Source organism: Festucalex cinctus, chromosome 4, assembly GCF_051991245.1.
Source record: "Festucalex cinctus isolate MCC-2025b chromosome 4, RoL_Fcin_1.0, whole genome shotgun sequence".
NCBI lineage: Eukaryota > Metazoa > Chordata > Actinopteri > Syngnathiformes > Syngnathidae > Festucalex > Festucalex cinctus.
Genome location: NC_135414.1, coordinates 4,035,930 through 4,063,921, shown reverse-complemented (window position 1 = coordinate 4,063,921; position 27,992 = coordinate 4,035,930). Strand labels below are relative to the sequence as shown.

The 27,992-nt window shown below is 38.8% G+C and overlaps 2 protein-coding genes across 3 annotated transcripts; one reads left to right on the top strand and one right to left on the bottom strand.

Moving 5' to 3' along the window:
- Positions 1–18: 18 nt before the first annotated feature.
- On the bottom strand, positions 19–4,886 carry bloc1s6 (biogenesis of lysosomal organelles complex-1, subunit 6, pallidin). Of its 2 annotated transcripts, none has more exons than XM_077518300.1 (6): positions 4,775–4,886; positions 3,861–3,938; positions 3,392–3,551; positions 3,113–3,200; positions 2,952–3,038; positions 19–2,714 (listed from the first exon to the last, which is right to left on the bottom strand). In XM_077518300.1, the coding sequence occupies exons 2-6, from the start codon at positions 3,916–3,918 to the stop codon at positions 2,595–2,597; spliced, it is 513 nt and encodes a 170-aa protein (XP_077374426.1). In that variant the 5' UTR covers positions 3,919–3,938; positions 4,775–4,886; the 3' UTR covers positions 19–2,594. The 2 variants fall into 2 exon arrangements, with proteins under 2 accessions (XP_077374426.1, XP_077374425.1); XM_077518299.1 differs by lacking the exon at positions 4,775–4,886 and adding an exon at positions 4,639–4,772.
- On the top strand, positions 3,923–27,948 carry slc30a4 (solute carrier family 30 member 4). The gene is made up of 9 exons (XM_077518298.1): positions 3,923–4,900; positions 7,141–7,390; positions 16,019–16,283; positions 17,322–17,468; positions 19,740–19,893; positions 20,065–20,281; positions 21,506–21,611; positions 21,728–21,862; positions 26,164–27,948. Exons 2-9 carry the CDS (start codon positions 7,217–7,219, stop codon positions 26,319–26,321), a joined length of 1,356 nt encoding a protein of 451 aa, XP_077374424.1. The 5' UTR covers positions 3,923–4,900; positions 7,141–7,216; the 3' UTR covers positions 26,322–27,948.
- Positions 27,949–27,992: the final 44 nt, after the last annotated feature.

Below are 27,992 nucleotides of genomic sequence, written 5' to 3'. Positions count from 1 at the left end.
TCAAACATGACACACCAGTCATTTTTAAACAAATACTTTATAACATGAAACAATTAAAAGGCTCAATGTCCAATAACAATTACTGTACATTCCATTTTATCTCAACAAAAACAGCCAGGACAATACTTCAATGTGTCATCAGGGGTTGAGAGTTGAATGTATCAATAATTAGCAGTTCATCCTCGTTGGTTTAAACCACATCGGTATAACTCAGAGTCATCACACTGCATGTTTGAGTGCATTTACACAAAATGTAATGCATTTTACTATGCATTTGTTAGCATTAGACAGTTTACCAGCAAACAGCCATCTTTGTTCAGACAATTTGAAAGTGTGGACACAAGCAGATTAAAGAATACGACTCCTGTCAGGGCCAGGCGGTTGACATATTGTTCAAGTAAATCTACGTGGCTCTTTCTCAAACTACTAACACCGGGTTTTCACCGGATGAGGTTGCGGTGCGGTCCGGCGACGCAAGCAATTAGATTCCATTCATTCGAATGGTGCAGTTTACACCGCTTGCGGGTGCGTTGCGTGTCGACTGCGGAAGGCCTGCGGCGTGCCGCAAGCCTTCCGCAAGGATAGACCTGTTTTCTATTTTTGCCGGACGCCGCAGCGGTAGGCCTCCGGCAAATGGCAAGCTAGCACAAAACACATCGAGCGGGACAGGAAGACCGAGGCAGTTTCAAAATAAATTTCCGGTTACCTTTCAGAATAAAACACTCGCCAGCTCCTATTTCGCAAGTTTTTCAGCAAAACGTGACGTGGGCGTCGCCGGGCCATGTGCTCATTCACGGTTTAGACACCAGCGAACATGGACGAGGAGAGGTTTATATTGGAGGTGGAAAACCACAAAATAATATATGACACGGCACATCCTTTTTATAAGGACTGTAATGTATTGTGAGTTTGATGTTCGCGATTGCTTGTTGTGCCCGTCTCGCTTGCCGTACTGAGCGTCAGCCGGACGCGGAAGACAGAAATAAAGAGTGGACCCGCACTGACCCGACTCTCGTTATTAATATACTTTACAAGGACAACCAAAAAAAGGATGCTGCATGGAATCTCATAGCAGAAGAAGAAGAAAAGGTTAAATCAAAAGAAGTCCACCTCTCTTTCTGCTTCTCTGTTGAGCACAGACTTTCTGTATGTTTGTCGTTGTGAAATGCCACATGATCGCGCGCGCGCGGGCCCGCAAGACACGTTGGGAAGTGGGCGGCGACGGAGCTGCCGGACCGCAGCTGTGCGGAGCCGGTGTGGATTGACAAAAAAATTGACCCGTCCGGAGCACGCAGTCAAGACGCACCGCACCGCAACCGCATCCGGTGAAAACCCGGGGTAACAGCAACAAAATGTACTGTAGGTCAATGTTGACTGTTTTCAGGAAATTTCCCAGGAGTAGCACGTTCATGGCCTAGTGAAAATGAAATGGAAAAAAATTATACAGTGGGGGAAAATATTTTTGGGGGTACCATTATTTGTAAGCGTGCTCATTTACGAACAGAGTGTTTTTGTTAAATTGCTATTTAATTATTATGCTAATCAGAAAATGTGTATTAAAAACAGTCTAAGTTACATACTCAAAAAAAATAAATAAGAAAATAATGCAACACTTCTGCTCCCATTTTTTGAGATGAACTCAAATATCTAAAACTTCTTCCACATACACAATTTCTCTCAAATATTGTTCACAAACCAGACTAAATCTGTGCTAGTGAGCATTTCTTCTTTGCCAAGATAATCCATCTCACCTCACAAGTGTGCCAATCAAGATGCTGATTATACACCACGATTAGTGTACCTTTGACTGCCCACAATAAATGGCCACTCTAAAGGGTGTAGTTTTGTTTTTATTAGCGGGGAGAGAGGGGGTCTGGGTACTCAGAATACTGACTGGTTTTCTAAAACAGTCAGTACTTAATGGTTTTCTGAGTCCCCAGACTACAAACCCAGACTCTGAAACTGCACCTTTCAGAGTGACCTTTTAATGTGGACACTCTAAAGATCACACCTGTGCACTAATCATGGTGTCTAATCAGCATGTTGATATAGCACACCTGTGAGGAAGGATGGATTATCTCGGCATGGAGATGTGCTCATTATCACAGATTTAGACTGGTTTGTGAACAATATTTGAGAGAAATGCTGATATTCCTGCATGTGGAACTAGTTCTAGATCTTTGAATTTATCTAATAAAAAATGGGAGCAAAAACAAAAGTGTTATATTGAAAGTGTTAGAATATTGGCAATATTTGGCGCAGAATACTGCATTAAAACTTCTAAATAGTAGACAGTGGTTGATTTTAATACAGTGAACCACCACAAACGCTGTGTAGAGGATTTGATGAAAATCCCCTCACTTGATGGTGCCTGACCTCTGAATGTTCTAGTGGCGTATGTAAACTGTAACCCAATCATAACCACTGTGATTCACTCCTTCACTTTGGCCTCTTACTGCATTACCTTAAATGTTATTGTTTCAAAATAGAAGCAAAATGTCCTAAGAATTCATCAAGTGTCATTGGTTAGCCGACATGTACATGTTTTGTAGAAAATAGGCTTAAACGCGCAAAAACCACCAGAGTGCAGAAGCTTATGTTCTTTTTGCAGGCTTGGCAATAAGCTGCCGCTCTCGCTCCAGCTCCTTCTCACGCTGGTGCTCCCTCTCCAGCGCCTCCTTCTGCTTGTGCTGCTGCAGCTTTAAAGCTCGTTTCTGAAAGCACATGGAAACTATCAGCGGCTCGCCATTGTCACAAGGAGACGATAAGCCATAATTGAGGCCCAGAGGGGAACTTAAAAAAAAAACAAAAAAAAACGATAAATGCACTAAGTAGGTTTAAAATGTCATTATACATGCAATGACGCATGTAACACAAGAAACAGGTCTCAAATGAGTAAAATATGTTAGATAAAAAAAAAAAAAAAGGAAAATACACAGACAAATAATTACCTTTAATTTTGTTGTTCTTTCATGAAGCAAAATCATCTCTTTCCTGATATTGACCAGTTTGTTGTGGTAAACCTTAGCCTCTGTAAACTGTAAAGCCAAGAAACTGGATGAGGGAATATGTTCAGGGTTGGGAAACGGGTGCAAACGACGGTCAAACGTACCAGTGAATTCAGGTCAAGTAAGGCGTTGCACTCTCGGAACTTGGTGACTTCTTGATCCAGTGTGTCCAACAATATGAGTTGATTTTGTCTGGAAGAGCATGTAAATACATGTTACCAAGTTGACTTGTTAAAGTTTAAGTTAAATACACTTTAATAGACTCATTCTAAACTAAATACCTTTTAGGAATAAAACACCTGCCTTGCTTTGACGATCTCTTATGTGCTACTGTATTTTAATGTTGATGAACAGTGATGATCTGCGGTCACCAACCAACTCACGTGAGCTCTTGTAGGGTATGTTTCGAGTTCTGCAGGCTAGGCAGGTAGTGGGATAGCAAGCCCTCTGTTAGCTTGTAGACGGCGTCTTTGTTGAGACAGACATTTTCTAGAGGGGCGGAGCTCTCCACATACATTTGCTCCTCCGCCGACAGTTGCACATCTGAAAGATGTATACATTTACGTTGCTAGTGCAACATTTACCCCATTAAAGACAAACTGAACTAGCGCAGAGGTGTATAGTAGAGCTAGCAAGCTTTTGTATTATTAAAAATGTTACATCTGAACCAAAAGAAGAATTGCTTTACAAGTACAAAATTGAAGTCCAAGCTCGAGTCCAGGCTTCATTTCAATTTATAAAAACTGGGATGTAGAGAGGCTTCTCAATCAGACACATTTGAATGACATTCACAAGGAAGAACATAAAAACATTGTCAGGAGTGTACAGCGTGTGTAGATGTTTGTCACACACCTCCGAGATGTGGAGGTTCACCCTGAGACGAGGGTCCTTCATCCTCCATTCCATCCATAAACCACAAGACTCAGCAATCTGTAAAAGTGGTGAATCATTATTATTTTTGCAGCCGCATCACCATGAATAAAACGCCTAACATTAATTCACTATTTTTCTATGGGTGGTTGCTTCATCAGCATTCAGAGAACACCGATAGTGAACAGATAGTGCGTTAATATACTGGCATGCTGATTGGAAAGTTTCGTGAGCATTTTTATCAACCGCTACATTTTTTTAAACACATCTACGAGCAATTGTGCAATAGCGAGTAAAAGCTGGCCGGATGTCGTTGCGATTGTAAATGATAAATCACGCAGACAGTTCAGTTAAATGACTGCCTTTGTATAACATTTCTGAACACTAGTAGGGCATGTCACGAGTGAGGCAAAACCAGTAGCCTACAACGAATTAATCGGTAGTTTTGTGCTACTAGGACGAGTCCAGTAGGGCTAATGGTGCATGACACATGCATACTAGCTCGGCGTAGCAGTGTAAAACTAGACACCAAAACCTGTAAAAGACCCAACGAAATCAGATGTTTCTTGAACTTTATCAGACTGCACTAATGTTGTGATTCGTTGCGTGTCACGTTGTCACTGCAGGAAGAACAGCTGAAAAAGGCTAACAAACAACAATACTAGCTAGTAGCATCCAACCGCGTTGTTGTTGCTGTTTTTTTTTTTAACAGCTACTTATCAAACGACTGAGCCTTACAAATCGATTTACAACACTTTACCCGTTGGAATTTCTTTTTCGCGGCGACTTCAGGCGTGTAAACAGAAGCTGGCCAGAAAACTACGTTTACATTTGTACTTGTTTGCGGCTGACAAACGTCACATGACTAGGCCGGTCACATGACTTTTAGACTTCACCTCTCCACCAAACTTGCTAGTTGACTTTGCTCAGCTTTTCCTTCCTTCCCACTTCCCACTCCAGTCCAGGTTTAGTTCCGGAGATGTCCCAGGTTGGCCCGACATTGGTCGAAAAGGCGTCGTTAGGTGAGTTTAGCCTGGTGTCATGTGATTTTTATAAAAAAAACAACAACAACAACCCTGATAGTAGTCGCCTCCTGTCACGACTAAACATCTCACATTTACGAGCTAGCCTGTTACTGTTTAGCCAAAGCTGTTTCAGTGAGGAGGACTTTTGATCACTTTACAATATCTCTCTCATATGTCAGGATTTGTTGATCCATCTGTGCTGAAATACTGGCCATGTGTCCGCCTCACATCATTTTTTTCCCCACCGCCATGTTATGAAAATATGATGAAACCTACCAAAGACGATGCAGTAAATTTGTTGTCTAATTTTCTCAATTTTACAACTTCAGCTCTATACGTATTTTAATGTTAACAATAAAATTTAGGCTTAGGCCTTAGGCTTTATAGCGTTCTCTCTCTCTGACAACTTTTGCCCAATTGAAAACCATGAAAACTTCATTTATTAAATTCCTTGTTATTTGTTTAGTTCGTCAGTTTTATTCATGGAGCAGCAATTCACTTTATTTCAAGGCACTTCATATATTGTAGCTCAAGAAGCTTCATATCTCATACATTATGGGCATCTTCAGAATTTTTATAACTATTGCTTTTATTCATTTTTTTAAATATTTTTATTTATTTATTTATTTATTTATTTATTTATGCGTAGGAACTTTACTATCTGGGCAGAATGACCAGAATGCCACCTTCGAGAATTTGGCACTTGAGACATTAGCAATACTCGCCATTTCGCGATGATATTGGTTAGTACAAGTGCAATTTAATTCAATTTAAACAGCAGTGTTCAAAGTACTTGACCGGATGATGCTTTCAGTTTCCGCAAAGTTTAAGAAAATGTGGTACACTAGTTTGAACTTATTTTCTGGGTCTGTGGGGCAATCGTCTGCACTGGCTGGTTGGCTGAAGATGGACAAAGTACTGCAGAGGCATAGGGGGTAGAGGGGGAGATAAAAGAGGATAGAGGGGTTAAACCGGCAAGGGACACAGCAGCAGCCATAACAGTGCTGCCCATAATAATAGCAAAAACTACGTTGTCAAGTTTGATACATGCTATAAAAAGAGAAAATGTAGCCTACTATTAGCAATATGAAAATTAAAAGGCGGTACTGGGAATAAGTAAAGATGTAAAAATTTGTTTAGATAATTTTACCTCTGTATTGTGCAAACAAACTGAAATTTAAAGGGTGAATAAAATAAAAATGACGCCGCCGGTTTATACTACAGTGTCTTGCATTAGCGTTTGTCTGCGTTTGTTCTTGTTAAGTATGACAGCCAATATCAATAAGACTGCTGTGGTTGCTACGACATCTTTTTGTCAGTTGCTACGCTTGCGCTTCTGTGTAAAGTCCACCTTTCTTCTTATAGTAAATTTCCGGGTTTGGAAACAGTTGCTACGCTTGCGCTTCTGTGTAAAGTCCACCTTTCTTCTTATAGTAAAATTCCGGGTTTGGAAACAATGATTGTGAGGTCCTGTGTGTAAACTGTGCTGCCACCAATTAAACCATATAAATACTATAAACAATATACTAGTGTGATTTACAATTTGTAATTTTCAATGTAGACCTGACCTACCCAAGGATGAGAGAGTGAAGTGTGTAGTCAGTGTGGTTAAATTGCATGATGAGGTGGTGACGGTCTAAAATGCTACCATTAAAAAAAAAAAGAAAGCTCACCATTGCTTAAATGTCTCAAGCCTGTGATCAGTCACCACCAAAATGTATGTGTGGACATAATAATGCATCAAATTTATATAGCGCTTTTATAGACACTTAAAGATGTCTACTTATGCCCCTTTCAACCTTTAAAAATAACAGAATGATCTTTGATATTTTTGTTTTTTTGGATGCAAGCATTTTCTTCATAGAAAAAGAAAACTACACTGCATTATAAAAAGCAGACAGTATCACTTAGGATAGCTGGTGTGAACGTGGAAAGTACTGATTTTTTTTTCTGGACTTTATATTTTGTTCAATCCATTTCTTCATTTCATTATATTTATGTATAAATTTATGTACTAGCCCGATCAGTGTCAGTGATCTTCCGCTATCGTTAACATAGAACCCTGTAGTAATTAAAAGGACTGATGTTAGTGAATAAGAGTGAAAAAATTACACATTACGTCACGACACAAGCTGAAAGGGCAGTAAAATAGAACAAGGCCTGAGGGTAAAAGATATAAACCATGATAAGAATGCGCTTGCCGTTGAGTAGCCTCGTATTGTTTTCATCTCTTCCAGGTCGCAATGGAGTAAACTTGCATGCTAGTAGCGGCTGCACAATGTAAATGATTGACCCAGGAGGAAAGTGTCCTGTATGCAGAGTCAGCCTGGGATACTTTTAAAGATGTCCGGCGGTAGCCTGTTGAGCAAGGTGCGCTCCGCCTTCAGGAGAGAGCGGAACGACTGGGACATGAGCAGCGACACTGCGCCCTTCGACTTTTCCGAAGAGCTGGTGGAGGATGAAGCACCCAAATTCAGCAAGCTGAAGGTATGGAAAGCCATTTATTCAGTATACTTGATACCCAAGGGCGGCACGGTGATAGAGTGGTTAGCACGTCCGCCTCCCAGTTCTGAGGACTCCGGTTCGAGTCCAGGCTCCGGCCTTCCTGGGTGGAGTTTGCATGTTCTCCCCGTGCCCGCGTGGGTCTTCTCCGGGTACTCCGGTCTCCTCCCACATTCCAAAAACATGTATGGCAGGTTAATTAGGCGCTCCGAATTGTCCCTAGGTGTGCTTGTGAGTGTGGATACTTGTTCGTCTCTGTGTGCCCTGCGATTGGCTGGCAACCAGTCCAGGGTGTCCCCCGCCTACTGCCCAGAGCCAGCTGAGATAGGCGCCAGCACCCCCCGCGACCCTTGTGAGGAATAAGCGGTCAAGAAAATGGATGGATGGATGGATGGATGGATGGATGGATACTTGATACCCAGCTCAAGGTGCATGGGTTGGATGAGCACCCTCTTTGTCCTTAATAGGAAGCAGAGGTGGGATATATTGCCAGCGTTGGGCGGAATCATCGCCAAAACCATTTTTCTTTTATTTTTTTATTTTTTTCATTCTCATTGTCAATGAGAGCGAACCATTGTCAAACTTTAGATTGGTCAATAATTTGTATGAATAACACGTTTGGAGACTGACTAATAGTAAGTATAGATTTGTGAAATTTAAGCGGTGTCGGTCCAACACACGTGTAAGTCTGAAGTCTTAACCTTCAAGTGAGTCCCAAGTTACTGAGGTAAAATTCAACCAAGTCATAACAGTCAAGTCATAAAATCTTACACAGTCACATCACATGTATTCACACATTTGCCACTTTGCGCTGTGCCAAATTCACTTTTTTTTTTTATGGTTATAAAACTGCGAGGCTAGGAGATACGGCCAAAAAATATATCTATTATGATTTTAATCAAAGTAATAGCCAAGTAATACCCAACTAGGGATGTCACGATACCAGAAATTTAGTAATCGATGCCGATACCATTGAAATTCCATGATTCTCGAAGCCATTTCGATACCACAGTAAAAATAGAAAATAAATAATAAATCCCATGTACTTCAACATACACTCCTTTATTAGAAGTGAACAAACAGCAATACTGCGTGCTTAAACAGAACAATTGGCATGTGGCTTTAAAGCATTAAAATAAAATACTGTGTATTAAACAATAGAGTAAACGATAAAATACTGTGCCGATAACCGATAATTTACTGCTTTGTGGTCATTGTTTTTTATATTTAATATAGCCTTCATATAATCTGCAATTTTTGCATCCAGGAATGGAAAAACTGATGTTTTAGTAGCTCTGTTTATCACAGCAAACAAATGTGTTTCTTTCAAATGTGTATTCATTTTCTATATGAAATGGCTAACAGATAATTACACAAAATAAAAAGTTAATTTTAAAATTAATACAGAACTACAACTGGTTTATCTGGAAAAACAAAACATTCATGTATGTATGCATTAAGAAATAGGAATGCATTTATTCAACCCTAAGTGTAATAGTGCATGAGGATGAGGTAGGTGAACGTTTGGTAAAATTATATGCATTGACATTTGTCAACCTTAATTAAAAAAAAAAAAAAAAAAAAAAAAATTGAAATCAAGTAAATAGACAAAACTGGTATTGCAGCTTTTCACAAAAACTACAGTATTAATGCTTTGACTGCACTGGGCATATAAGACATTTCTCTGAAAATTTAAAAGTTAAAAATAAAATAACACGATAAGCATCCTTGAAAACCCCCACCCCGAACTGCGGTGAGACTTACGTGTAGTGTTAGTCCGTTCTTGTCAATCAAGCTGTGGCCATTTGGGAGGATGCAACGTGGCTCCAAATGTGCTATTAACTTGCAAAAAACCGAGTCAGCTACAAAAAAAACGGCTGCTTGTCTAGCGCTATGAATGCCATAACTTTGCCATTAATGGCTTTAGATTTTTATTGCTGGCTTGTTAGCTTCGCGCCGTTAGCCTAGCAATATTAGCTGCTGCAGCTGTGCCTCATTCACGTTCGTTCAAAGGTAACCCTAACCCTAACTTGATGACAGATTTCAGGTGAGCAAAAGCCTTCTTTCCCCCTCTTTGAATCCTTGCTGAAAATGTTTTGATCTTCTGCCATGGAGAAAAACCACCACACTGGTGAGGAGGACATGTTGATTGCTACGTGCTAGTCTAGAGTAGACAGTAGTGTGGGGCGGGTTTCGCTAAATTGGATGGTTTTTTTTGTTTTTTGTTTTTTGCGTCATGTTGCATGACGTCATTAGACGTTCCGTGGGTTGCTAGATAAGCGCTCATCCCCCGAAAACAACACAAAAGACACGGCCAGATCTGCCGCCTCGGTACCAACGATACTTCGGGTATTGTAGAAAAGGCAGTACCGTCACATTTGCAGAATTTTGGCATCGACTTGGCACCGAAGTATCGGTTCTCGTGACAACCCTAGACCCAACATTTATTTATAGATTTCATTTGTTCAAAAAGCATCCCAGTGCAAAATGTTCAGACAACAATAATGGATAGAATGTATAGTAGGGGTGGGTGATATGGTAAAAATGTCATATCACGATTCTTTAAGAATAAATTCACAATCTCGATTTTATCACGATTCTTTTTTCTTTCTTTTTTAAAAATTGTTTTTATTTTACATATTTTTAGACTAATCTTCACATTTCTGAACATTTTTGTAAATTTTAAAACATATTTAAAATGTATATAAAACCCGAAAAGAAAAAAAAAACAGACATCTTAAGCCAACTAAGCTTTCTGAACAGGTTTCGATTGAAATAGTGCAATTTTTATTAAATAGTGCAATGAATGTAAACATGAATGGTAATGAACAGCCTCAGTTCCTTTAGTTACAGTGCCAACGGTGTATGAACAGCACTTAACACCGCAATAGAAATTGAAAAAGTTTTACCCTCAATAAACTATCGACAAAAACAGTTTGGAATGAGTTAGCAAAGTAAATAAAACACAGAATTGGAAAGTAGAAAACACTGTTTACGACAGCTTTTGCTCGCCTGCGACTCCGCGTAGTTTACAAATTCTCGAAGGTGCGAGTGTGGGCAATGTGGTTGTGGACGTATCGCGGTGCGGGGAGAGTGGCGTACCCGTCGGCTGTCGGTTCCGAGGTGGCCGAACTGGCACCTGGGGGGCGGGGCGCGCAAACCGAGCCGGCCTCCCCGCGAACCCGCGGCTCCGGGCCACCGCACCCTCGACCTCTCGTTCGAATGTCATTTGCTTTGGGGAGTTGTGCGGAACCTCATGGATGCTTCGGGCTCCAGGTGGAGGAGTGGACACATCAGCATTAGCATCTTACTTAGCATTAGCATGCTGACTAGAGGAGTGTAGTAAGTTTATGTGCGTGTTAGTGTGAGTGTGTGCGTGGAGGAGGGGGAAAAAAAAAAAAGACCACCCGGATGCATCAAGCATAAACCAAGCTTGGGCCTGCATAAAGTTGAACTGTATAAAATGTGCCCTACAGACGATCTTGTCGATCTTTCAGCTTTATAAGATCGTCAACACTTATCGATCCTTAACGATCTAATATCGTCATATCGCCCACCCCTATGTATAGTGATTTTAAATGAGTTTAACGTGAATTTAACATTCATAGCTTGTGCTTAAATGCCACAATTAAATAGTTGCTAACTTGGTTGCTATTGTATTGTTGTCTTGTAAATCGCCCATCCAGCATTCTGCCACTTGTTCAAAAGTACTGCTGTGCTCACAATAACATTTGGATATAACAGAACTTAAGAACAATAGCTTTTAATTATCCAGAAGAAAGCAAGAGTGTATTTATTTATACACACCTCAATTTCACAATTTAGCTACTTTTCAACAATTAATTTGATCCAATTAATTCAATTTATTGCCCAGCCCGAGATAGATGCCTAAAATAACTAGACTAAGTGCAATTTCTGGATAAATTACGTGGGAATGCTGAAAGCTGAATGCTAATAGCCGAATGCTAAGCTGAATGCTTATGAAGTAAATTGAAAGATAAATGATGTGAAAATTACAAAGTTTGAATTGAAGATGAAAGATAAATGAATAAGAAGAGAACTTGAACTGCAATCTGTCTAAAGTGGGATTTAAACATTTTATAGAAATTACAGTATAATCCTAAAACGATAGTCAGTTGTTATCAAACCATCGAATGTACTAAAATGTGGTCCAAGTTCTCCATGGGGGAAGAAATTGCTCTAATGACTGAGCTAACTTGCCTTGTTCAAATTCATGGCTAATGGCGTAATTATTTTAAAAATAGCATTTAATCATTTCAGTGAAATTGTAATGCATTTCCCGATATGATAGTCAGTTGGTATACAGTTATGTTACTAAGCATATTTGCAATGCACAGTCAGACATGGGATTCGGACCCGCAACCTCCTGGTTACTGGACAATGCACTTAACCAAGAACGCCACTGAGCAGTCTCAGAAAGCTGGTAATGATGATCAGTTGTATGTATGGAAATGGGCATGGAAAGTGAGACTTAGAAAAAGTTAAACATCAGGCCCATTGAAAATGAATGGGGAAAAGTTGATATTTCATGTTAAATTGTGCTAGTACTGTAAGTAATGTGGAATTAGATGATATATACCCCGGAAGGCGTGAATTTTTTTTAAGCAAGTTGAAATTTGAACGGTGTAAATTGTAAGTATTATGAGAGAGTTATTTCTCGCCAAATAAGTGAGAATAAAAATCCGAATAACATATGTGGGATGCTTTCAGCATTTCCACAATAACTTTATCCAATCTATTATCCATAATGCTGTGTCTTCTCAATTAACTCTTTTACTGCCAGACATTATCCAAAAAGACAACCGCTAGCGTGCCAGCTGATTTCGAGCATTGTCACTCATCTTTCAAAGCAAACAGAATATTGCGTGTTATGACTACGTAAACATGGTGGATGCCATATAAGAGATTGGATTCCATTTGCTCATTCAAACAAAAAGTATGATTGAATGGAAACAATAAGGAGAAAACAAGCTTTTTGTGAAAAGATAAATTTTCTGCACAACAGTGACTTTGACACGAATATTTATTTGTTTAGTGACGCTCTGTGGATTAGATTTAATGTGACAAACGCTTTGCTCATTAATGACTAAATGTATTAATGAATAAATGTATTTCCTAAGAGCAGCCATGTTGTCATGTCGTTATCCCATAGAAAAGAGATGCAATGCTGCCATCTGCTGGCTATAGGTTTTTTTTTGGGGGGGTGGGGGGGGGGGGGCTCATTCATAAAACCAGAGCTGCCCGTTTATGAGGAGATAAAAAAGATGAAAACCAAAATAAACACTTTACTGTCTGAGGAAGTAGAAAAAAAGAATACATTTGTGAAACAGAATTACTACGAAGTGGGACCGAGAGCTACTAAATTATTAGCAAGACGCATGAGAAAACAACAAGCTATAAATAGTATTTATAAAATAAGAGACCCACACACAAAGGAATTATGTCGCTCACCAGAGCGGATTGAGAAGGTATTTCAGGAATACTATGGAAATCTTTATGGTCAAACCATTTCAGTGGGATTAGATGAGATGGAGGAATTTCTGAAAACAGTGGAACTACCTTCGATTGGCCCTTCACAAAATAGAAAATTAACAACCAAAATAACAGAAGAGGAGGTGAAAAATGCAATTACGAAATTGAAGAACAACAAGAGTCCGGGGAGTGATGGGCACAGCGCAGAATGGTATAAAGCATTCAGGGAAGAACTAACACCTTTACTTGTGTCAGCATTCAACTGGACACTTGAAGAGAATAAAATACCACCCTCCTGGAATGAGGCAATAATTTCTGTACTGCCAAAACCTGGCAAAGATAAAGAACAATGCGGAAATTATAGACCTATCTCACTATTAAATGTAGACTACAAAATATATACATCTATTATTTCAGACAGGTTGAACAAATTTGTGACGGAACTAATAGATGAGGACCAGACAGGATTTATGAAAAACAGACAAGCTCAAGATAACATCAGGAAAACGCTACATGTATTAGATCAGGCTCATCATGATAAACAGGACACCTTATTAATTAGTGTAGATGCCGAAAAGGCTTTCGATTCAGTAAATTGGAACTTTCTATATAAAGTAATGAGAAAATTTGGCTTTGACGATAAGTCGGTGCAATGTATTAGAACACTCTATCATCGACCTAATGCCAGAATTAAAATAAATGGTAACTTGACAGACAGAATATACCTACAAAGATCAACTAGACAGGGATGCTGTCTCTCTCCCACTTTGTTTGCTCTCTTCATTGAACCACTAGCACAAGCAGTTCGACAAAGTGAGGAAATTACTGGTGTAACAATAAATAATATAGAAAATAAGATTGGGCTTTTTGCAGATGACATTATAGCATTTCTCAGACATCCAGAGCAATCCTTACCTGCACTAATGAGGCTATTTGAGATATATGGTCACCTATCTGGATATAAAATTAATATATCAAAAACTCAGGTACTTACATTGAACTACACTCCATCAAAGCCTATTCAAGACATATATAAGTTTAACTGGAATCAAGAGAAGATTAAATATTTGGGGGTCTATATCACCAAAAACTGGAACAATTTATATAAGGTAAATTATGATATTATTAATAAGGATATTCAAGAGGATATAAAGAGGTGGTCTACTTTAACAATGGACTTTAGTGCACGGATTGAAGCAATCAGAATGAACATGCTGCCTAGGCTTCTTTATTTATTCCAATCCTTGCCAATAGAGATCCCACAAACACAGTTTGTGAATTGGGATAGGACAATATCAAGATTTATATGGGGAGGTAAACATCCCAGAGTGAAATATGTAACCCTTCAACTACCTAAAGAACAAGGAGGTATGGGTCTCCCAAATTTAAGAGAGTATTACCATGCATCTCAATTCAGATATATAGTTTGTTGGTGTAATACAGACTATGTAGCCAAATGGAAAGGAATGGAAAGAGAGTTTGGTGGCTTCCCCATTCAAAGCCTAGTTGGGGATAAAATATTATATGAGAAAGTGCAGGAAAAGCTAGACCCCAACACTTTATTTACTCTGAAGTTGTGGTTCACAGTCATTCGAAAACAAAAAATTGAAGATATTGATCAATTAAAGTGGGTGGCATATGACACAAACTTCAAACCAAATGAATATGACAGGAGATTTAAAGAGTGGACATATATGGGACTGACGGCATGGTGCACCTTGTTAGATAAAGGGAAAGTGAAAAGTTTTCAAGACATGAAAATAGTATATAATATGGAGAAATGTGATTTTTTATAGATATTTACAAGCAAGGGACTATTACAAGAAAAGGGTCCAAATGGATCTCTCGAGAAACACAAGTGGGGTAACTCAACTTTTGATCAGGACGTATAAGGGCGGATCGTGTAGGATTATCTCCACACTGTATAAGGCTTTGTTAGTAAACAAAAACTCAACCAATTATATTAAGACAAAATGGGAATCTGAACTTGACATACAAATCACAGAGCAACAGTGGCTGGGGATGTGGAAAGCTCACCAAATGACTACCATGTCCCAAAAGTGGAGGGAATTTTCATGGAAGAACTTGATACGTTTTTTTGTCACACCCAAGATTAAGAATAGATACTCGAAAACAAATCCCATGTGTTGGAGAGAGTGTGGAGAATTGAATGCAGATCATACACATGTTTTTTGGAAATGTAAAAAAAATACAACATTTTTGGAAAAAAATACACTATTTGGTACAGGAGATTCTGGGGTACGGAATCCCTTTCAACTGTATGACTCTATTTGAATGACTTTAATGAAGGAGTGATACAACATGAAGACAAATACTTGGTAAATATATTGCTTGTGGCAAGCAAAAAAGCTATAACAAGAACATGGTATAAAGTGGACCCACCGAATGAAGACCAATGGAAGGCAATCATGGAAGAAATCCATACGATGGAGATACTAACTTTCCATATGAGATTGCAGGGTACTCAAGGAGAGCAAAAGTGGAGGAAATGGAAAACATACAAGGACTTAAAAGGCGATGGACATGATCAATATGAGAAGTAGTCAGTGAATTGTTTAGCAAAGTGGCTTCCCCTGTTAATGTTGAAGGTTTGTTTGTATTTTATATACAACAATGTTGTTTGTGTGTGTTCAAAAAGGAAATAAAAATTGAAGTGGAAAAAAAAAAAAAACAGAGCTGCCCAAGACGTTGCGCTGCCCATTGCGGGGATAAAATAATAAAACGTAGTTGACACCAATTAACGTTGATGGCAGTACTCTTTGGGATTTCCGTTAACGTAAATTAACGTTATCGGCAGGAAAAGAGTTAAAAGTGCAACACACAAATCAAATGCAAGGCTATTTTGAAAATGCACATTTCACTGTCATACATTTGCTCCTACTATCGATGAATTTTGATTTTTTTTTTTACTTTTCATATATTTTTTTAACTCTACTAGTTCACTAGAGTTCAAACATGTCATGCAGTAGTGGAAAAAAAACGTGACTAGTAAGACATTCATGGGATTGTCTTACTAATGAGGACAAAGTGCGTATTAGTGGACCTTTATATGCATGTAAAGGATGTGGAATAAATATGCAAATAACTTTCCATATGAAGGTGGTGGTCTCCGGCGAGATGTCGGACTACGCTGCTGGGACTCCGTCCAACGGGGTGGCGGTCAACACGCTGTTGGTTGCGGGCCGTGAGCAAGACGATGACTCGCTGCTGGACTCTCCCTCTAGCATGGGCAGCCCGGGATTGAACATGGACCCCTGCGACAGCTGCACCAAGAAGAGGGAGACCATGAAACAGAGGAAGGTGATGAAGAGGCTGGTCATTGCAGCTGTGCTCTACTTTCTCTTCATGATGGCGGAAATTATAGGTAAGCTAAAGAACAGTGGCCAAAGTGTGGATACATACGGCCGGCTGCATTCTTTAATCTGGCCTACCAAGTGTTAACGTTATTGTGACATTATATTATTTATAAAGAAAAGATTAATTAAACTGTATTCATTTATCTAATTAATGTGTAATACATTTATTGTAAATAATAACATTGAGTCTATAGTAAGAAATATTTAGTACAATAAACAATTTTACATTTACATTTAATAAGAACTATTTGATTAAAAAATGTCTTATAAATTATTGTAATGAAATGAAAAGTATTTATAATCGGTTTTATTTTTATTTTTTCTCTATTCAACACCGACTTCTCCACTAAGATGTGTAGACATTCTAACCATGATGCGACCGGGCTGCTTGCAGACATGCTGGAACATAAGAAACGCTCAATATAATAAACAATTTTATGTATTCACCTATCAAAGAAATCAAAGTTAATAAACGTAGCTTAAAGTCAGTTTTGATAACAATTGACATTCACAGTGACATTGACTTTTCCACCTTGGCTGAATTTGACTTTAAAGATGGATGTACCTAAATAAGAAAACAAAAATATTAAACAGCTCATAAATATAATTTAATGGAGGTGCGACAATTAAAAGTTATTAATTAAGAGCACCGTTAAAGTCCTACATTGATAGGCAGTATCGTTAAGTAGTAATCCCTAGTTTTCAGCTTTCTGTAGTCCTTCATGGAAGCAGACTGATGCTTTGTGGTGAATCAAAATGAAACCTTTGCAAACATCTGCTTTTACTTTGGAAAACAATGAACAACATTTTTTCGCCAATTTTCTGATGACAAGTAACTGAATCTTAATTTGTTTGTGTATTTTCTGACTATCAATTTGAAATAATGTCCTGTTTTTTTGTTTAGGGATGGAAATTAAAACTTTTTTTTTTTTTTTAAATCAGATTCATCGGCAAAATAATAGACAGATTAATCAATTAATATATCTTGTATAAGATTAAGATTACACGTTGCCCAATGTTGTCAATCATTGTATCTGTTCTTCCAGGTGGCTATGTATCAAACAGCTTAGCCATCATGACTGACGCTATGCACATGTTAGCCGATGTGGTGGGAATCCTGTTCTCTCTACTGGCTCTGTGGCTGTCCACTAAACCACCCACCAAGAGATTCACTTTTGGACTGCATCGACTCGGTAAGGCTCTCCTTTCAAGTACCCAAACCCGTGTGACACTGATTGTAAGCTAAGATATGACTGAAGTCTGTGTATGTTAGTTAGTGTAGTAGTAAGAAAGTAGAATTTCAAGGAGTTTTGTTGTCTTTGCTGTTATTTTGCCATGACCGATGTCAGTCACTGTAGAAATTAGGGCAAGGTTGCGCTCTAGATTTGATTGATAGTAGCCATCGATGTCAATCAATTACATTGCATTTTCTAAGAAGTGTTTTGGGGGGGGGGGGGGGGGGTTTTGGGGGGGGGTGGTAGGGTTAGATGACGATGTTTATTTGTCAGATAATAGTGTTGCACGGGACACCGGTGCCAGTACCTTACCTCGATGTTTTGGTGTCAAAAATGGCTCGGTATCATTTTTTGTTTTAGCACTGGTACTTAAAATAAATGCGAGATAGCCCGCCAACTCTTACGACGGCGTATTAGGGCCACATATACCGTAATTGCTGGACTATAAGGCGCACCTGATTATAAGCCGGACCCACTACATTTCTAAAGGAAAAAGCATTTTGTCCATACATAAGCCGCATCTGACTATAACCCGCATGTGCCCACTTTGAAAATTAGATATTTACAAAGAAAGACGGTACTATGTAAGTGAGGACCAGTGACCACTTTCATTATTGTAAGGGTTAGGGAGTTTTTTTTTGTTTGAAAAAATGTGACAAAATAAACATTTAACAATTAACATTTAACAAAATAATTTGAAGTTCTTTTGTTAATGGTCAGTTGATCTTTTAGATTTTTGCTGAGGTACCGTTTCAGTACTGGTATGGAGGTATTTTATGCAGGTATAGTATTGAAGTCAAAAAATGTTTTGATATTGTGACAACTAGGGGTGTTAAAAAAAATCGATTCGGCAATATATCGCGATATTAAAGCACACAATTCTCGAATCGATTCAATAGGCAGCCGAATCGATTTTTTAACATCCATTTTTGATGAAAAAATATTCAACAAAACGTCTAACTTTCACACCTTAAGCATGGAAGAATGTTATATTAATGGAACATTAAGCCTAACCCCGGGTTTTCACCGGATGCGGTTGCGGTGCGGTTGCGGTGCGGTGCGTCTTGACTGCGTGCTCCGGACGGGTCAATTTTTTTGTCAATCCACACCGGCTCCGCACAGCTGCGGTCCGGCAGCTCCGTCGCCGCCCACTTCCCAACGTGTCTCGCGGGACCGCGCGCGCGCGATCATGTGGCATTTCACAACGACAAACATACAGAAAGTCTGTGCTCAACAGAGAAGCAGAAAGAGAGGTGGACTTCTTTTGATTTAACCTTTTCTTCTTCTTCTGCTATGAGATTCCATGCAGCATCCTTTTTTTGGTTGTCCTTATAAAAAGGATGTGCCGTGTCATATATTATTTTGTGGTTTTCCACCTCCAATATAAACCTCTCCTCGTCCATGTTCGCTGGTGTCTAAACCGTGAATGAGCACATGGCCCGGCGACGCCCACGTCACGTTTTGCTGAAAAGCTTGCGAAATAGGAGCTGGCGAGTGTTTTATTCTGAAAGGTAACCGGAAATTTATTTTGAAACTGCGTCGGTCTTCCTGTCCTGCTCGATGTGTTTTGTGCTAGCTTGCCATTTGCCGGAGGCCTACCGCTGCGGCGTCCGGCAAAAATAGAAAATAGGTCTATCCTTGCGGAAGGGCTGCGGCATGCCGCAGCTGAGACGCAGTCGACACGCAACGCACCCGCAAGCGGTGTAAACAGCACCATTCGAATGAATGGAATCTAATTGCTTGCGTCGCCGGACCGCACCGCAACCGCATCCGGTGAAAACCCGGGGTTAACATTTTATTTCAATGCTGTTCTAATATGAAAAAAGGTTACAACCTGTTTGTTAAATGCAGTGGCTCACAGTTATAAAACTGAAGTTTGAGATCAATAAATAATAAATTTTCATACAAATCTTACAGTGTACATGTACCAGTTTACTGAATGGTATTTTCTAAATTTGAGTAAAAAAAAATCGCAACAATCGACTTGTAAATTCATATCGGGATTAATCGGTATTGAATCAAATCGTGACCTATGAATCGTGATACGGATCGTATCGTCAGGTACTAGGCAATTCACACCCCTAGTGACAACACTATCAGATAATAATATAATGTTCATAGATCTTAATAAAAGTTAAGGTAGTTATTTTTAGATTCTATCTGTGATTCAGAGCTGAAGAGGGCCGCATCCTGGAAAGTTTCTGTGATACTTTACTGTTTCTGGTGCAGAGGTGATAGCAGCGGTCCTCAGTGTGGCGCTTATCTACATCCTGACGGCGATACTTCTGTTTGAGGCCGTTCAGAGGACGGTAAACCAAGACTTCAACATCGATGGAGACGTCATGATTATCACGGCAGCTGTGGGCGTGGCTGTCAACCTCATGTGAGTCAGAATGTTTGTGTTTCTCACTACATGCACATATACAAAGAGACTGCAACTGAATGTGAGAGAGTTTACGTGAGTGACAGCATTTGTGTGAGAGAGCAGGATCATTTGAGATTGTGTGATAGTGTGACTACAGTAATAAAGATGTTTTTTTCTTTTTCTATTCAGAATGGGCTTCTTATTGAACCAAGGCGGTCACCTTCACTCCCATGGGCACGGTCACTCTCATGGCGCGCCAACCGCGTCGGGGTCGCAGTCTGCAGGGTCCGCACAGAACCAAAGGCCGCACGGCAGCCTGGCCGTTCGAGCCGCCTTCATCCACGCTTTAGGCGACCTCTTCCAGAGCATCGGGGTTCTCATAGCTGCATACATCGTCCGCTTCAAGGTGCATTGGCCCTGCTCACATGAAGTCACATGTCTTTGGTTTTATTACACATGAAAGCAATATTTTAATGTGCCTTGCAAGTACGGCCTTGAACTCTTTTATTATCTACTTAGCGACAATGTAATTGCAGTCAGTGTGCTGCTTGTGTAACAGTGTAAATTTGACTGTCTCCTCAAGATAACTCACAATCTTTGACTGTCACAACTGGCAACAAAAGTGAGTCCATCACTAAGCCAAAATGTCCAAATTGGGCCAAAAATAATATTTTTTTGCCCTCTCAGGTGTCATGTGACTCAAGGTCTCAAGTGTGAATGGGGAGCAGATACGTTAACCTTGGTGTCATCACTCGACACGGGAAGTTCAATATCGCTGGCGTACCTCTAAAATAGAGTAGTCACTTTTGAGTAGGGATGTAACGATAAGGGCAATATCGCGATATCGTGATATGAAAACTGCCACAATATCGTCCTCGTCATGTTCACAATATTTAAAAGGAACACATCTGTTAAAAAAGGTCAGATTGATTTCCATTTGTGAAGTTCTATCACCCTCTAGTGGCTAGTTTATTAATGCAATTAAATTTTCATTAGGGATGTTTTGGCCTTCTATTTTTAAAATCTATGCTAATTGTCAGATGAAGGGGAATCTCATTTGCTTGTGAAGCGATAAACGTGTGCTTGCATTAGCAAATAAGTGCCTCAATATTGTCATGAGAGATTGTAGGTGGTTTATATGTGTTGCTGTTATGTACAAACGCACGATGTTGTGCTTTTTTTAGTACAAGCTTTTTTTTTTCTTTTTTTTTTTTTTTACAATATTGTGATCTTTTTTTAAATATCGCCAACGCCCCCACAATATCGTGATATCAATTACGTGATAATTATCGTATCGTGACCCTCATATCGTGATAATATCGTATCGTGACGTTTGGATATCGTTACATCCCTACTTTAGAGGAGACACAGAAAAGCAGTAGCTTTGCTATTTTTAACTCTTTTGATTGGTCAAGTAAAAAAAATAAAAAATAAAAAAACACCTACACGTGTGGACTAATGAATAGTATGGATTTTTGAAAAATATTACATTTACCAAATTGTTACTTAGGAGGTTTCGGCCTCTGGTGCGTACTACGTACTGTGAATGGATTCATATTTCTGAAGTTTGTCACCATGATAAAAAGCTACTTTAGGCTCAGCTGTGACTGCTATCTCTTCATCTCCTCAGCCCGAGTACAAACTTGCAGATCCCATCTGCACCTACATCTTCTCCATTCTGGTTCTGTTTACCACAGTCCGCATCATACGTGACACAACAGTCATCGTGCTTGAAGGCAAGTATCGGATTCTTGCCCAAATGTGAGACCTTGTGTTCTTACATGAGGACTCATGTAGTTGTTTTTCCCCCGTTTTCTTTTTTCTTTTTTTCTTTTTTTGGTGCTCCGCCCAGGCGTGCCCAGGCACTTGGACACAGTGCAGATCAAAGAGGATCTCCTAAAACTGAAGGATGTGCAGTTGGTGGATGAGCTGAATGTTTGGGCGCTGACAACAGAGAAGACCGCAGCACTTGTGCATCTTCAGCTAAGTGAGTTCAGCACAACATGCAGATATGAAATGTATTTATAAGCTTTGCGTCATTTCTTGTTCATTTCCGGGAATGGGAGGTTGATTTGCTTGGGCTTGGTTACGTGATTCAAATTTATTTGTGAACATCTGAGTTTCAGGACATTTTTTGACATTTCGTTTCCTTCCTCTTGAACCATTTTAGCAGTATGTTGCATTTTTGTCCTTTCCAAGTTCAGCTCTTTACATATATATATATATATATATATATATATATATATATATATATACATATATATATATATATATATATATATATATATATATATATACATATATATATATTTATATATATATATATATATATATATATATATACATATATATATATATATATATACATATATATATATATGTACACATATATACATATATATATATATATTATACACATATACATATATATATATATACATATATATATACACATATATATATATATATATATATATATATATATATACATATATATATATATATATATATATATATATACATATATATATATTAGGGGTGTGAATTGCCTAGTACCTGACGATTCGATTCGTATCCCGATTCACAGGTCACGATTCGATTCGATACCGATTAATCCCGATACGAATGGTCACGATTCGATACCGATTAATCCCGATACGAATTTATAAGTCGATTGTTGCGATTTTTTTTCATTCATATTTAGAAAATACTAATCAGTAAGCTTGTAGAGTGTAAGATTTATATGAAAATGTATTATTTATTTATCTGAAATTTCAGTCTTATAGAGGTTGTAATCTGTTTCATGTTTGAACAGCATTAAAATAAAAATATTAAGGCTTAATGTGCCGTTCATATAACATTCTTCCATGCTCAAGGTGTGAATCCTAAAAAAAAAAAAAAAAAAAAATAGATTCTGCCGATTATTGAATCGATTCGAGAATCGCGCGATGTAGTATCGCGATATATCGCCGAATCGATTTTTTTTAACACCCCTAATATATATATATATATATATATATATATATATATATATATATATATATATATATACACACATATATATATATATATATATATCATTCAAATTTAGAAAATACTAATCAGTAAGCTTGTAGAGTGTACGATTTATATGAAAATGTATTATTTATTTATCTGAAATTTCAGTTTTATACAGGTTGTAATCTGTTTCATGTTTGAACAGCATTAAAATAAAATATTAAGGCTTAATGTTCCGTTCATATAACATTCTTCCATGCTCAAGGTGTGAATCCTAACCCGAAGTCAAACGTTTTGTTGAATATTTTTCCATTAAAAATGGAAGTTTAAAAATCGATTCACACACACACAAAAAATAAAAAATAAATGATGATAAGACGTTGAATCGGTAAGACTACCGAATGAACAATTCTGAGCTCTTAAAAAAAAAAAAAAAATCGCTTTTTTTTTAATTGAATCGATTCGAGAATCGCGCGATGTAGTATCGCGATATATCGCCGAATCGATTTTTTTAACACCCCTAATATATATATATATATTAAGGGTGTCACGATTTCGATTTTTTATCGAAATCGATCGAAATTACGTCACGATTTCGAGCATCGAAATAGAAGAGAGGACACACGATTCGATGCCCCCCCCCCCCGCGCCCGCCGCCACCGCCGCCACCGCCACCTCCCAGGAAAGCAAATGAGACGCAGCCATTCAGCTACTAGCTAACGGCACTTGTTAGCTGACTTCTCCTGCAGTCATGATGGCAAGCGCGGACAGACACAGCAATGGTGCTTCAAGCCGCTCCCGCTTCTCTCGTCACCAGTTTGGAAACATTTTGCGTTCCCGGTGAGTTATGTCGACAACGTTCACGTTGTCGATAAAAAGACCACAGTTGCAAGATATGCTATGTGCGCGTACTGTACTCGGCCACGGTGTTACGCCCGGCTCGTCAAGGGGAAGGGAAGTAACACAATAACAGAAAATATAGAGTAGATAAACACGGGTCGACTTTAACATCTGAGTAGTTTTAATTGAAATTTCAGGCAGGGGTTTGACAAGGGAGTGAAAGTGGAAGGTGAACAAATAATAACCGCATTTGACAGAACTGACAGAACGGAGGAGAAACAACAATAACCAATAGGGGTATAATACACGGATACACAATAGCGTCGCGCTGGCACAGTCGTCCAATCGGAGTGTCGCGCTGGCACAGTCGTCCAATCGGAGTGTCGCGCTGGCACAGTCCTCCAATCAGAGTGTCGCGCTGGCGCATTCAAACTGAAGTACCATTATACGGGCACCAGCCGACACAAACACACACATACATACTAGGGGAGCGGAGCCGGCGGCGGGCCCGAGCCGCCAGCCGTAACAACGGGAAACACGACAAACATGACGGGACATTTACGCAGGCATCACAAAGATTTAGATTTATCAAATTCAACTAGAAGTGGGAAAACAACGGTCCAACCAACTATTTCATCCTCATTTACAGTGAAACTTCCACACACTTCAGCTCGCGCGAAACGCCAGATCCATAGGTCTATTTATAGCAGCAGACCTGCAGCCTTGGAAAACGCTGGATTCAAACATTTAATTAGTGTACTTGAACCACGCTACAGTATGCCCAGCAACTGTAAATGTTGGGATATAGTTTGTTCAGGCTGTATTTGTTCCATGACTTTGGATACAATATATTTTTTGTTGTTGTTGCACATTGCACATTATTTTAAGAGGAACGCACAGCACACTGTTGTAACCAAAAACAGTCAATAGATGGCAGGCACCCACTGTGACTTTTTGTTTTTGTTTTTTTATTTTTTATTTTACACTTCAGTAAGAACAAGACGGTTAACTTTATATTGTAAATAAATTCTTTGAATTTGATCATTCCTGCCTAATGTCAATTATCATATATTACATAAATTTACACAAAAATAATATGGAAATTGCATCACCTATATGTAGCCGATCTTTTGAAATAAGATTTACTGTACAATGAATAGAACCAATGATCATAGACTAGCCTTAGCCTACAGAAGCATATGCCTCTGTGTTATAAAGTGGGGGAGCGGAAAAAAAAAAAAAAAAAAAAAATCGAAAAAAAAATCGAATCGTGACCCCAAAATCGAAATTTAAATCGAATCGTGGAGTTGGCGAATCGTGACACCCCTAATATATATATATATATATATATATATATATATATATATATATATATATATATATATATATATATATATATATGTATGTGTATGTGCCCTAATCGCGATATTTTTTTAATATATATATATTGTGCAACGAAGTAGAAAGACTTTACTACAGTATTGCATCAGACAAATGTGGTAGCCTACTGTACAGATAATAATGTATTTTTGAAAAGATTAATTATTGAGGTTGTAAATGCACATTGTGCAAAAAAACGGAATTGGAATGAAAACGGACACATATTTTATACTTGTGACAAGAACTTATGTTAGTTTGAAAACCTAGTTAAGCAGTTAAAGAAGCAAAAAATAATAATCTTCATCATTACAGACTTTTTGTGCCAAAAATGGCCATGGACAAGCTGAAAGGGATGTCAAAAAAGGCCTGAGGCCAGTTGAACATGTGCACGAGTCTTTTTCTTCCTCTTTTAGTTATAGCATGACACATCACTGACCTGACAGGATAGGACAGAAATCTTCCCACTGTAATATCCCCATCATGCATAACTTTGTCACAACAAAAACAAGACAATCATGTTCCATACAATAGTTTACTACTCGATTCAAAATACAAACAGAAAACAGGATATGAAAAAGGAAGGATCTCGATTAAACAAGATCTCAACCGAAGAACAGAAGAGGACCGTCTCAAACTAAGCTGAATTAATATTTAGTTGTTTTTTGCAGAGGATAAAGAATGTGTGCCTGTGAGTATTCACGTGTTGCTCCCACTTGTATTCAAATAAGTTATTTTGAGATGTAAAATAACCACAACATCGATGCTAGTTTTGTTAGCCCACCTTTGGAATTTTGCAGTGTGTGTTAGCATTAAGCTAGAAGTATTAATGGTTGTGTTAAATACACAAAGTGTACTTCTCTTTGTTTTATGTTTAGTTTGAAAGTGAACTTGAAATGGCAGTAAACATAATCGTGAAGTTTACTGCCACCACAGCGAGCGCTCATAACTAAAATTGTTGCTCATTTCTCCACAAACGTAATCGCTTCCTGTCATTGCTGATTTTGGAAGAAAATCATACCCCTAACTTTGTGACCACTTTTCTAATCTCATGTCACAATGTTGTGCTTCCAGTGCCCTCAAGTGCCAACAACTGGGAGGACGTCCAGGCGAAGGCCCGCCACCTGTTGCTTCACACCTACGGCCTGACCAGATGCACGGTTCAGGTCCAGACGCACAGAGAGCGGCCCGTGCGCACCTGCGCGCACTGCGAGCAGCAGCCCAGCACTTAAAGACATTTCTCCACTTTTGCTTTCCTTTTTTCGCCTGTTGTGCGTTTCTGCAAAGCCACATGTTGGTGAGTTCATGCAGAAGGCACCTGCTTGTCATTCTAGCGCTGCTCCACCTTCCAAAAATTGCAGGAGTCGCACGCTCGCTGAGTGAGTCCTGTGAGGACCGACAGCTATTCATGCAGAGTTGACTGACCTTTGACATGTTCAGTTAAGGAACGTGAACCTTCAGCACATTCTCTTCATTCACCATTAAGGCCTATTTATCTGTATCCTACACTTTGGTTTATGGCAACTGGTGTATAGTTTTTGTTCTTGTGTCTTCAGCCTCAGCTACTTTACCTATGGAAAGCTGTTTGAGCATTTTTTTCTTTTTTTTCTGATTTTGGCCTTGATAGCTAGTACACGCTTCACTACAATGCAGTGAACTAATAAAATTGTGTCTTCCGCATACTACTAGAGAAGCAAAACTGCACTAGTTGACATTTGTGAACTACCATTGCTACTAGCAAAGCCCTGACTGCAGTTATTAACTAATGCGGTTTTGCCTCACCAGTAGTAACGAATAGTTGTCCTAATAGTGAGGATAAAAAGTACACTAGCACAACGACAGACCTTAAGATAGATCTCAAATTAATGCTTTCCATAAAGCCGTTTGGACTTTTATTCATTCTTGCATCTGTTCTTTATCTCCAGATGAAAGTCCATGTACTAGTATACTCCTTGTCCTCACTAGTAGACTCGGCACACTAGTAGAATGTGTTTTGTTACTAGTGATGTTGCATTGCACTCCAGTATGACATTTCTGCACACTAGGACAACTTTGGCTACTGCATGCTACTAGTTACAGAATTCCATTACTTAACATCTAGCAATGTACTTACTCATAGTAACTGGATATCCCACTAGTGCAGTTTTGTTTCAATCGTAACATAGTTGTCTTACTAGTAAATGCTTTCCATGAAGCCGTTTCAGTATTTATTCGATAACCTTGATATCCAGCAAGGTGCATGTAGCTCGCTAGTATTGTAACTCTGGCATGCTCGCAAGTGGCAACCTTACAAGACAACTACGTGCTACCAGAGAGGTAAAACTACTGCTGGTATTGTTACTCGTGCAGCACATAAGTTTACCTGAACGGTTTAATTTCATACTAGTAAACAAAAATGATACTAGTAGTGAACATTGAGAGAGAGTACGAGTGTACTAGTAGCATACAGACCTTAAGTTGGGCATCTAGAATATGGAAGGAAAAAAATGTTCAAACAGCTTTCCCCAGTATACCAGCAATGTACAGATGTGGCCAGTAAGCTGCCTGAATCAGTTAATACGCCTCACTGTACTAACCAAAGTCACTTTATATTAAACAAATACACCGCAAGAGTATTCCATGCTAGTATTCAAATTAATTTCTGTCAACAATTTGGAGTTGCAGGTGCCGTGTGTGTTTGAGTGTTATGAAGGCTGCTGTAACTGAGAGGTGACTGACAGTTTTGTAGCACTGAGTCAACTCTCCTCCACTCTGTATTCTGAGAGAAAGTGTGACTTGGCATTCACAAAACGTTCGTATTAATGGAACAATCAGGATCACTGTTTTGTTTTGTAATAAAATAGTTCAATGTTTCACCCACATTGCTTAAGGTTTTTGTTTTTCTTTAAAATGTGGTTACGTTG

Coding starts and splice junctions, on each gene's coding strand:
- bloc1s6 (XM_077518300.1), bottom strand. CDS start 3,918: ATGGATGGAATGGAGGATGAAGGACCCTCGTCTCAGGGTGAACCTCCA. Junction 3,552..3,860: donor TGAACCTCCACATCTCGGAG/GTGTGTGACAAA, acceptor TACATCTTTCAG/ATGTGCAACTGTCGGCGGAG. Junction 3,039..3,112: donor TACTTGACCTGAATTCACTG/GTACGTTTGACC, acceptor TTGGCTTTACAG/TTTACAGAGGCTAAGGTTTA.
- slc30a4 (XM_077518298.1), top strand. CDS start 7,217: ATGCAGAGTCAGCCTGGGATACTTTTAAAGATGTCCGGCGGTAGCCTG. Junction 19,894..20,064: donor GGCGTGGCTGTCAACCTCAT/GTGAGTCAGAAT, acceptor TTTTCTATTCAG/AATGGGCTTCTTATTGAACC. Junction 21,612..21,727: donor AACAGTCATCGTGCTTGAAG/GCAAGTATCGGA, acceptor TGCTCCGCCCAG/GCGTGCCCAGGCACTTGGAC.